The 11,843-nt window shown below is 42.7% G+C and overlaps 1 protein-coding gene across 4 annotated transcripts; it reads right to left on the reverse strand.

Annotated features, from left to right (window-relative positions):
* Positions 1-6,732: 6,732 nt before the first annotated feature.
* On the reverse strand, positions 6,733-11,075 carry LOC149322876 (activator of basal transcription 1-like). 4 transcript variants are annotated; one of them, XM_089484079.1, is made up of 4 exons: positions 10,880-11,075; positions 10,265-10,663; positions 9,546-9,721; positions 6,733-7,957 (listed from the first exon to the last, which is right to left on the reverse strand). In XM_089484079.1, the coding sequence occupies exons 2-4, from the start codon at positions 10,605-10,607 to the stop codon at positions 7,619-7,621; spliced, it is 858 nt and encodes a 285-aa protein (XP_089340205.1). In that variant the 5' UTR covers positions 10,608-10,663; positions 10,880-11,075; the 3' UTR covers positions 6,733-7,618. The 4 variants fall into 4 exon arrangements, with proteins under 4 accessions (XP_089340205.1, XP_089340202.1, XP_089340206.1 ...); XM_089484076.1 differs by having other exon boundaries at positions 10,265-10,674; XM_089484080.1 differs by having other exon boundaries at positions 10,265-10,674; positions 11,033-11,058.
* Positions 11,076-11,843: the final 768 nt, after the last annotated feature.

Genomic DNA, 11,843 nt, shown 5'->3' on the forward strand with positions numbered 1-11,843 from the left:
CATGACCCTGCTGTTCCCCAAAACTGGCCTACATAAAGCACTTGTTCCCCTATAGGTCATACACAGACTGTTTTCCCAGCAATCCACCTTCCTTCTCAATGTGCCACTTAGACTTTCCCCCTTTCCTTCCTAGCATTCATGTGCCTGATACAAACAGGGATAATGTATCAAGCCTTTCTGAGTTGCCTAAGCACAATTCTGGACTGGGTCAGAAGGAAGAAACATTTAGGAGGCAATATTGGGGCACTAAGAATTGGTGCTTGGAAAACAGATGTCCCAGTGCTTGCCTGAGATATTACTTGATAGGTTATTACAGCATTGGGACATGTCAGTGCTTGCCTCAGCTATTAGAAGTCTTGCTTGAAGCAACAGTGTTAGGACATACCAGTCCCACAGAGTCCATTTGAAGGTCAGATTACCAGAAATGGGAGAGTGTTGATTAAGGACTCCAGGATGCAGCTATGGCAGGCCTTTGGGGCATTCACTCAGCAGAACAAGCAGAGACCCCCTTCCAAAAAACACAGCAAGGCTCACTTACTACTTTTTGGAGTACAGAGCCATGGAACTGGAGTATTGGAAAGAACAACAAGAGAAATCCATAGCTAAGGCACCCAATTTCCACTTCAAAATACCCATTGGCAGAGAGACTACCACCTTCCCTGGAAGTTTCTTTCATGATCCTAAGCCAAGGGTGTGGTCCATAGAGCTCCCCCTCAAGCCCCAGATATTTTTTTAAAAAACCTCTCCTTCACCATGATGGAAGAGGGGGAAAGCTGAACAAGGGTCCCACCAGGTGTCACCCCTCTTCTGGGGTGTCACCCAAATGATCCAATGTGGGCCATCACCCCCGCACATCCTAGGCCCCATTCCCACTGGCCCAGTTAACATAGATCCGGATTGCCCCCCCCCCCCCGAATCTCTCCGTGAGCGAGTGCCCACTACGACTGAGGGGCATTTTAACCCGAATGCCTTATCGAGTTTAACTTGAGGGCGCCTGCTGTCAATCAAGCAATCATCATAGGTGACATTTGCAGGGGCATCAGAAGTGTCCTCCCCCCTCCTTTTTTTTAAAGAGCCATGCACAAGATGCCCCAAAGTGCGCACCTTTTGTCAAATAAACCTCTTTGTGTGTTGGGGGGGGGTACAGGTTATGATCTCCCCCTGGCCCCATTTTCAACCCCCAAATGCAAGTTAATGCATCCAGTATCCCCCATTCCTTGCCACCCCAGAATGCCTCATAGACAGGTAATAATAATAATAATAATAATAATAATAATATCAATAATATTAATTCCGCACCTCAGAATGCCAGAAAAGGATGCATTTTTTTCGCTCTCCCTAGGCTACCCCTGAATTCCTAGCAAAAGCTGTATCAATTTGTCAATTTACATAATTGGAAAGAGAAGCATTACATTCAATTGGTAACATTCATCCAGCAGTCATTCCAAAGGAAATAATAGCCTGCCCTAGCAAAAGCTGTATCAATTTGCCAAGTTGCAACATTACATTCGGTTTGTAACATTCATTCGCAATCCAGCTGTCATTCCAAAGGAAAGACTATGTGCATATAATAGACAGAGAAAAATAATTTTAAAACAATACAAATCAAAGGGAAAAGGTCCCTGATGGATAGGAGAGGCTTGTCTTGCTCTGCCCCCCCCCACCTGCCCTGAAATGACCCTTGCTCCTGCTCACTATCTATCTATCTATCTATCTATCTATCTATCTATCTATCTATCTATCTGTCTATAATCTATTGCCAAGAACATGCACATTTTTTGCCAAAAATAATTTTAAAAGAATACAAATCAAAGGGAAAAGGTCCCTGATGGATAGGAGAGGCTTGTCTTGCTCTGCCCCCCCCCCCACCTGCCCTGAAATGACCCTTGCTCCTGCTCAGCATCTATCTATCTATCTATCTATCTATCTATCTATCTATCTAATCTATTGCCAAGAACATGCACATTTTTTGCCAAAAATAATTTAAAAAAAATACACATCAAAGGGAAATTATCAGAAATAGAAGAGGCTGCTTCTGCTGCAGCTGGATTTCCCTACATGCCCCAGCCTAGCCCCGCAACCCAATTCCCCCTGGAAATCCTCCTCCTCCTCCTCCTCCCTTCAGACCCTCTCCTTCCTCGGGGATGCCCATTGACTCTTTCCCCCAGCTCCTTTATCCTCTTCCTCCTCCTTCATCACTTTCTCCACCCCCACCTCTCTCTGACAGCCCTCTGCAGCCCAAAAGTCACCCCTTTGCATCCAGATTCCCCTTTTTTTCGGCTCTTTCCTCCTCCTCCTCCTCCTCCTCCCCCCTCCCTTCTGATGATGGGAGGGAATGCCCTGCCCTTTGCCCACCCTCTGACCTAAATTCCTCCCTCAATTTGCCCCGGTCATGATCGGGGGCAAGTTCATATTCCACAGAACCCGGGGTTTCTCAAAAGAAATGCTATTTGCACCGATTTCTTTTAACCCGCTCTAAGGGGCATTTGCCACGGAACGGGTGTGCAAGCCTCTGATTCGCTTGTGGGGGATTCAGGGTGAATATGAACTTCACGTGCAAGAATTGGTTTCAGAACTGGGGTAAACTGTAATGGGAATGGCCCCCTAGTAATACCACTACTTTAGGAGGCTCTGATTTCATTTTCTCCTACATAGCTTTCTGAACCAATGTATTTGGCACACATTGCCATCAAAGCCAAAAAGCAATAACGATTAGACGTCAGAAATAACTTACATTTGTTGTTGTTTTGGATTTTGGAACATGTGGGATTTTCAGATAAAGGATACATATGTGTACTGTGTGCGTTCAAGTCGTTTCCAACTTGCGGCAACCCTAAGACAGTGAATTTATCATGGGGTTTTCTTGGCAAGATTTGTTCAGGGGAGGTTTGTTATTGCCATCTTCTGAGGCTGAGAGCATGTGACTTGCACCAGTGGGTTTCATGGCTGAGACGGGAATTGAACCCTGGTCTCTAGAGTCACTGTCCAACACTCAAACCACTACGCCATAAAGGATACTCAGACCATATTTCTAAATTACTCTTCCGGCAGATGGCTTCTGGGGTGATACACAACAGCATGAAGAAAATTGATTGTGCTAATACAAATAGAATATAATATACTGGTAATGCCAAAAAGAAATAAGAGACAGAGGGTGACCTATGGGTGAAGATATCATCTGCTCATTGCCCCTTTAGCCATGATGGCAAGCCCTTTGGGTGTTTCACTGAGGGGGAGCAAAGTGTAAGAGGGCAAAATCGCCACTAGAAAAAAACCAGAAATGACTGTTTTGATTTGTTTGGAAACAAAATTGGGGTGGAAAGAGTTTGAGTAGGAAGGTCCAGGAAGAGCACAGGACTGGAGAACAAAACAAATTTAAAAAATAATGCTGGGGCCCCAGGATTAATAGGCCTTGGTCTATAGGATGTTGCTCTTGTTCAGTCTTCAACTTATGGCAACCCAGTGCATGAGAGACCAGTCACCCTTTCACCAACAGCCCTGCTTAGGTCTTGCAGACTCAGGACAGCCATGGCTTCTTTGTCTGAGTCTATCCATCTGCAATGTGGTCTTCCTCTTTTCCTACGGCCTTCTACCTTCCCAAGCATAACTGTCTTTTCTAGTGAGTCATGCCTTCTCATATGTTCAAAGTATGAGTCTCAACATCATGGATTTGATAAAGTAGGACCTGGCCCACAAAAAGCTGATGCCATGACTTGTATTTAGTATTGCAGGTTTCACTCTTGATTGCCATTTCGATCTGCTCAGCATCTGAGCTACAGAGACCTCCCAGAGCCCAGGGAGATCCAGGATCTATTCAGCAAAGACTCAGCTGAAGAGGCTGTGCTGCTCCCTTTTGGTAATACCTTGCCATTACCAAATACCTTGCTATTATCAAATACCAAATGCCAAGGTAATATCTTGCTCTACCAAAAACAGTTTGATATACAATTTATTATTGTGTGTGTGTGTGTGTGTGGTGTGTGTATAGACATGCAAGTGTAGATGTGTGCTTTGTCATGCTCTCCAAACTGATTTTCCTCCATGGCTACATGCAGTGCTCATCACTCTGAAATTATTGTATAAAGTTATAGCAACTGCCTGTAAGGATACAACTAACAACAAGATGAAAATTTGGAGTAACTGAATAAAGGGCTTACTATAAAAAAAAATAAAAAAAAAAGCAAGCAAGAAAGAAACGAAACATTATGTTCAGTGGCAGAATTCAAATAACAATGGAGAGAAGAAACAATCTTGAGTGATGTGGAAAGAAAAACACGCTATAAAATAGGAAGGGGTCCAGCCACCAGAGAACTGGACTGGGTTACAGGTAACTCCATATGTATACAGTGTCATACCAGAGGTGGCAGGGGTGACTTGCCTGGAGGAGTAAGGAATTGCCAAAGAAAGTATAACTATTGCACATAGCAAGTCAAAGGAAGAAGAGCATTCTGCTTTAAGGACATTTTTTGTGAATGTTTGAACCAAAACACCCAGGATTGTGTGGACTGTTCATTACAGATTATGGATGAGCTACACATTTTGCATTGTTTGTTCTTAAAAGGAGCTGTTTCTTGCCTATGCATGTCTAGAGAAAAGGCTGCAATGGGGAACTAAAGGATGGCTGTGATTTCATCAGTTGCACTGAGTCCCATATGGTAGATGGAATATGTCTAGTGCAGCATGCAAGAATGGGTCATTTGCATTTGGGTGCATGCTAATCTTAATGGGTATGTAGTTACCAATTATTGTGTTTTTAAATGTCTCCTGTATGGTGCTTTCCCTCAGTTGGGATCTCAACAGGCCAGCCAGTATATGTGTACTATATAGTTTAATTGCATTAGGTAGCTGTAAGATGGTTAAGGCACTTGGTTATTCTAGAGGTCTCAAGACTCTGGAGTTGAGGTATTTCAGGAACAGACTGGAGACAGCAGCAGAGACTGATGCCTGTGTTATCAAAATTGAGCATATACCATTGAACTGCCTCAGGGCAGTCCAGTTACTAGTCCCTGCTCTGGTGGAAGATTATCTTGTGGGACGTGGACATGCCTCCGTTTTTTCTGAATCATTTAATCTAATATCTAATTCCCAGCAATGCAAATAGTATTCTTTCATGATGATGAAAACAATTTACTGAGATTAGGGTGCAGTTCTTCTAGCTCGAAAGGCCATTTGTAATGTTAGGTTAGTGTGCAAACACACTTACACACCACTATCAATCCTCTTTCCTCCACAGCAATTCTCTGGATCTTCTAATTTAATTGATTCAACTAGCCAGGAAAGAGAAATATATCTCTTACTTCTCTCATATTTGGGGTGGCAAGCATGAAATTCAGGTTTTTGTTTCCCATGCAATTCACAATTATCTCTGATTTAGTCAATCCTTACGAATCTAGTAAGTTGTTTTGCCAGAGAAGAAGGACCATTTTAAGATGAGACTGGTAGATTGTGGACCAATGGCTTCTTCCCATTGTTCAGTACAGCCCGTGTTGAAAAGGGGCCTGCTGGCAAGTCCCATCAATGCATCATCAACTACTTCCATCTCCATATGTCACCACAGGGCAGGATTAGAAAAAACATTTTTTTAAAAAACCAAGCAAAAGCTCCTTGGTTTTTTTGGGTTTAAACTGTTTTTCCTCTTTCAACCAGGGTTTTTTTCTTGTTTTATTTTTACATTAATGTGTAGGACTACACCAATATAGGACTCACTCAGAAAATTAAGTTGCAAAATGCAGTTCAGGTGTTATGGCCACTAGTTTAAATAATAATTGTTAGCAAGTTGTTTTGGTTGAACTTATGTTAACTGAAAGATTTGCTTCTGAACTGCATTTCTTGCACTATAAAATAAAGAGATTAAAAAGGAACAACTGACACCGATACTGGTCTAGCAATGAACAAATGCCAATAAACTGTAAAAGTTAAAATCTTAAAATTCAGACAGTAGAATTCAAAGATATAACCATGTTAGTCTATAGAATCAGTATGTAGAGAGATCTTGTAGCACTTTTGACACTAACTGAAAGAAAGAAGTTGGCAGCATGAGCTTTCGTAGACTTCGGTCTACTTCCTCAGATGCATCTGAGGAAAGCTCATGCTGCCAACATCTTTCCTTCAGTAAGTCTCAAAGGTGCTACAAGATCTCTCTACATTAAATTCAAACAGTCATTGTTGTTCCAGTAAGAGGGTTGGGGAAATAATAATATGAATAATCAGTTTTAAAAACCATGAATGTTTTGGGATTTTTTAATTCTTTGGTTTTAACCAAGGTTAAAACCAGCCAACTCTGCCACTGGGGCCACAAGGAAAATTAGTAAGTGCCTTCCCTTACAATGGAAGTAGTCCAGTCCCTTGATCACAGTTTGTGTTCTCAGCCAACAGTTCACTTATCGGACAAATGCCAAATAATTTTTAATCACAATTACAATAAATACCTCCTTTGCATAAAAACTCCATTAGAAATTTTCCACAACTGTTATAAAAATTTTCTCCAAATTGCCAAATGCTCTGATTTAACAGAGATAACCAGTATAAAAAAAGATTTTGTAGAATTTAATTTGTAAAATAAAATTTAAAAGAACTATCTAGAAGTAATTCCAGTCAAAAATTAATCACAGGCTTTGGACAAGCTTTTAGAAAGATAAGCAGTCCTGAACTCAATATAATAATTTTAGGAAAAAAATACAGTCGGCCCTTCTTATTCACGGATTCAAGCATACATGGTTTGAAAATGTTCAAAAAAAGTATAAATTTCAAGTATCAAACCTTGCTTTTCCATTTTTTATAAGGGACACAATTTTTCTATGCCATTATATTTAATGGGACTTGAGCATCCATGGATTCTGTTATCCACAGGCGATGTTGGAACCAAACCCCAGCGTATAACAAGGGTCCACTGTACTCTCTTAGCCTGACAATGCTCATTGCAATCTACATAATACTCCTGCTTTAGTCTTATGTCTTTAATATACATGATACTCCTGCTTTTTGTCTGAAACATCCAGTGACACATATTCATTTAATATTACCACCTTCATAGCACCTATAATCGCTGCTTGACATTGCCCATTTAATAGTATTTTGGATCAGAGTTCCAAACAGAGGTAAAGATGAGGATCTTCATATTTTACAAACTACACTGAACACTGAGAAAGGAACTTCAGCCTTTTTATTTAACCCCATCCCCTGATTTATAGAGAACCGTACTATAGTTTATATTAGCAAATAGATTCCCAACAAATTTCAACTCCCTTTCAGTCATCTGCCTTACCCCATAGCACACACCTCCACTGCAGGGACTGGTTCATAGGCCTTTAAGATGGCTCAACTCAAGGCACCAAAGGGAGGACCAAAGGAGTCAACTCTTGCCATATCCCCACAAGGGAATTATTTAATGCTGATCATTGCTCAGCACTGTCCACCTCTCTAAAGCGGGGCTCTTCACAGCAGAAACATCAGTACATTTAGATCCACTATATATCCATAAGATGTGCTAAGCACAACATGAGAATTTTTATTTCCCATAGGATTGATGGTAGACCTAAGTCTGCTGAACTTGTCAAAATATAGCTGCCAAAGGCTAGACCAGAATGGGGAACAAGTCCTGGATTCCAGTGAAGCATCACTACTGCTGGATATTGAAGATCTTGCTCAACAGGGAACTGTTTGACTGAGATTTCTGCTGTATCTCAGCAGCACGGGCCAGCTGCTGTTTCAGACGTTTCTTCCCTTTACTGGTCTGGATTTCATCTTCAGTACGCCGCTGGACAAAGCCCCAGCTCTTTTCCTCTTGCGCTCCTTGACTGCCCTTCGCTGTAAAGTGTTTGCTCTTCTCCACATTCTGCAGGTAGAAATTAGTCTCACGCTTGGCTTGGGAAACTTCAGCACGCATTCGCTGCTGCCGTACCTGCCGTTCATATGCAAGCCGCTCGCTCAGGTGAGTCCACTTGAAGCGGTGCAAATACTGAAATCAAAAGACAAGGAACCATCTTAATGCTTCATGGTGCCTCAACACATTTATTTATTATCTAAAACACCACCAGGTGCCCATTTTTAGTATAAGAAAATCTCAAATTCGTGTAACCAAGGGGTGGCCAACTTCTTTATTCTCAGCAGCCACTCTGTCCTCCACACATTAATCTAGGGACCAAAGGAATCTTATCCCTGCACTATAGCTAGTTAAGACTATAGTAGTTGGCAGTAAAGTCTTTACAAAAAGGGTGGGAAGCCCTTGGCCTAAATTCTGAAGCAACCAGCAAGCAAGCAGACCACATCTCTGCCAAGAATGAGCTTTCACTCTCTCAAATACCTACTAGATGGAAAAGAAAAGAGAAAAAAAGAGTAGACCACTACTGTACTACTGGCTTTACTCCCACCCATTACTGGCTTGTAGTTCAACAGACTGTCCCAAAGGGAAATCATCTTGTCTAAGGGAATTCAGACACATAAGGATTTCCAGATATGAAGTATATGTAATTGGATGTGAGCTGTTAAGAACAGGAACAGAGCTGAGAAATCAATGTGCTTCCCAGAAGAAGCCCATCCGACAACAGTCCATTGGTCTTCCAAAATATAGTCAGTTTAACCATATTTATTTGTTTGAACGTACACACAGAGCCTCACTGTTTCCTTCCTTAGAAGAGATATAATGAGCAAAATATCTGATCACAACTTCAATAAATGTTGCTACTGTGTAATTACATGTGCTACTTTATGATTATTCACAGTTACTTTAAGGGCCAGCATTTCGATTACCAGATGCCACATAAAGTTATGTTAAACCAATGCAGGGCCAGGGGCCATTTCCTCTCTGGATATATTCCAACCCACCCCAATTGCAGCAAGCATCATCGAACAATTATATCCTCTCAGTCTCTACAAATGGTAGAAGCACAGCACCATACCAGAATATAGCTTATCTCATTAGATGATGGAAATGAGGGGCTGGAGGCTTATTTACCAGAATAGCCCCAACACACACACATACCTTCAGTGGTGTCCCTAGGGTTGATGTCACCCAGTGCAGTAACTCATGGTGTCACCCTCCCCACCCCATTGACCTCCTCCTCCCATTTCACACCATACAAAATCCTGAGTAATACTTTATTGCACTAATGTTATTCATAAATCGTAGTTCCCATGTACTGTTGAATGTAATGCTAATAATTGTGACATAAAGCAACTAACAAAATGGAAATTATACCTTCAAATTACAATGTCATCTGCACAACTTCAATGTATTTACATATACATAGTGAAGATTTGGTTAAAATATGATATTTTAAAATAAAATTTAAAAAGAATAAACTTTTTTATATAAAAAAAATTTAAAATTTTGAAATTTGAATTTAAAAAAATTCTGGGCCCTCTCCTTTCTCCTTCCGCTGAGGCTGACCTCACCCCCACCATCTCTTAAAGCATTTTAAAGGGAAGCAGATAAATGTCACAGGCCATTTCTGAAAAGATGCAGGTGTCTGAGGAGCAGTGGTGTCACCCCCTTTTAGGGTGTCACCTGGTGCAGTCCACACACCTCTAGTGAGGCCACTGCATACCTTCATATTCCAGAGATCATAATGGAATTTGCTCTTCCTGCGGACCCCCATTGGCGTATTGTGCAAACTGGCAGCAACCAACTTGGCCACACGCTTATCTCGGAACTCCACCCAGCCTTCTGTGAAATTCTTGGCATTGCTTCCAGCTTTCTTCTTTTTCTTTCGTATAAATCGTTCTGATGGACAGAGAGAGAGAAAGAGAGAGAGAGATGGGTCAAAAACTGTACAGTCCTGGATTAGATCTTAGTTCAAATCTCAAGTCAAACTTCAAAATATGTTGGTTTACGGATGTGTCATTGTAAATAAGCAGGCATGTCTTTGATATAGTAAATGGAAGATGGCACTTTTCCTGTTACAATATCACAAAGCAGTTCAAAATTAAAACAAGTCCAAGAACTTAATAGAATAACCCACTCAACAAGAAATGTAATTTTGTTTCTGAGGAGACACTAATTGCGTAACACTTCAACCTGAGTGTTATCAATAACAAAACTTACCGCAGAGTGATTTCCACTTGGATCTCCTCACTGTTCATCCACCTTGCCTTAGAGATAGATGCCAGTTCAAAAAAGAGATTGCACCCAACACGGTTTTTGTTTTTCACCGTGACGCTCATCACACCTGGCCCTACTTAGCACCTGCACACATGTAGTATATTGTGTATTTTCCTTCCCTGGCATGCACACACACACACGCCTGCCTACTCTTCCCCAGCTCACCTTCAGGCTGCAGGAAAATGCGCCCCACTTCACCATAGACGCTTAGCAGGTTCCGGACATGCCTTGGCCGGAAGCGGGGAGGGATGTGACCCAGGTAAATAATGCCAGGCACAACCTTTTTGGTGTCAGCTTGACTGGAGAGATCCAGCTGAGCATCACTTCCTGCTTCCTTGTCCTCCAAGGCAACATTTTGGGTGCCATCTTGACGACAAGGTTCCTGACACATCTCATCTTCCGCCTCCTTGTTCTCGTCCATAGGCCCTTCTCTCTCCTCCTCACTGTCCTCTGCCAAGTCTTCAGCCGTCGGAGCCAGCTGCTGCTGCTCTAGACCTCTGTCAGCCATGCTGTGATTGACCGTACTGTTAACACCTCTTGCCCAGTTGGGAGGCTGCTTTCTTCCTGTAAAGAAACTGAACAAGAGGAACCGTGAAAAAGAGGGCTCACTCAGGCACAATGAGGGAATCAATGGCACCCACCGTCCCCACTGTTTATCCACCCGCATCCTGAACATTAAGAAGACAAAAGCAATGGCCACGGAGGGCCCAGACAATGAAGGAACAGAAAGAGTAAAAGAGTTCCAATAATTAGGGGGAAAGAGTTAAAGCGGTGCCAAACCGGGTTATCTCTCCAGTGTGGACGCAGCCTCTAACTGCATCGGCTCCATCTGACGGAATCCTGGGATTTGTAGTCTGCTGAGGCACCAGAGCGGGTTATCATTACTGCAGTGCAGACCCAGCCACAGAGTCCAGCACCTTAGAACTCGCCTACCTCCACGCCGAACGGCAAGGAAACCTTTTGCGACAGTCAGGAGCCTCACTTACGGCTCCTGTCGCAAAAGGAATAACGACCCTTCCATAGATTAAGTGAAAAGTTAAGAGTGATACTAGGCCCCGACGTCAGGTATTCCTCATAAACACTCTCTGAAGGGAGGTTTACGTGCACCTCTTTGGCCTTAATGTACTTGGCCTCAATAGTACAATTATTCCCTTTGACTATAGCATATTTTTTGGTCTCGTAGTATATAAAGACGGTGAAAATCCTCTGAGGTGGGTTAAAAGCAGTAGCGAAGCCCGGAAGTGCCTCTTTAGGTTCGCGGTGGATGTCACTCTTTATTTTTATAAGTCTATGGTCGCCTTGTTTTCTATTGGTTGAGGAGGAAGGAGGAGGCGGAGCTTCTCCTTAATGAAGCCGAAGAGGGGCGTGGCTTCGGCAAGAGGCGGGAAAGCCAACCGCCAATCGCGAGCCGGTCTGTTCTGAGAGGGCGCGAGGGCTAAACAGCCCGCAACGGTTCCCCTCAGCTTTCTCAAGGCGCATGCGCCAATTCCCGACCTTAATTTCTACCGGTTCTTCGAACGTTCACAAAAAGCAAGAGGAGGAGCGCGCCACAGTCTTATAGCGCTGCTCTTTTGCTTTTACTGCCCTGGCAGCTTCCCGTTGCATTATGGGGCTTGTAGTTCATTGAGGCCTAAAACCTCTCTGGCTGCTCAGAATTATAAATGGCCCTCCTTAAACTGCAAATCCCAGAATGCAACATGAGGCAGCCAGAGTATTAAAAGTGGAATAGCAGCACTATAAGAGT

The sequence above is a fragment of the Sceloporus occidentalis genome, unplaced genomic scaffold (genome assembly GCF_023333645.1).
Source record: "Sceloporus occidentalis isolate IW3139 unplaced genomic scaffold, rSceOcc1.0.p SCAF_1, whole genome shotgun sequence".
NCBI lineage: Eukaryota > Metazoa > Chordata > Lepidosauria > Squamata > Phrynosomatidae > Sceloporus > Sceloporus occidentalis.

Excerpts from the sequence above, each read along its gene's own strand:
- LOC149322876 (XM_089484069.1), bottom strand. The coding sequence starts at position 10,775 with ATGTTCAGGATGCGGGTGGATAAACAGTGGGGACGGTGGGTGCCATTG. Across the intron at positions 9,722-10,264 it reads CATTTTCCTGCAGCCTGAAG|AACGATTTATACGAAAGAAA; the intron begins GTGAGCTGGGGA and ends TCTGTCCATCAG. Across the intron at positions 7,958-9,545 it reads ATGATCTCTGGAATATGAAG|TATTTGCACCGCTTCAAGTG; the intron begins GTATGCAGTGGC and ends TTTTGATTTCAG.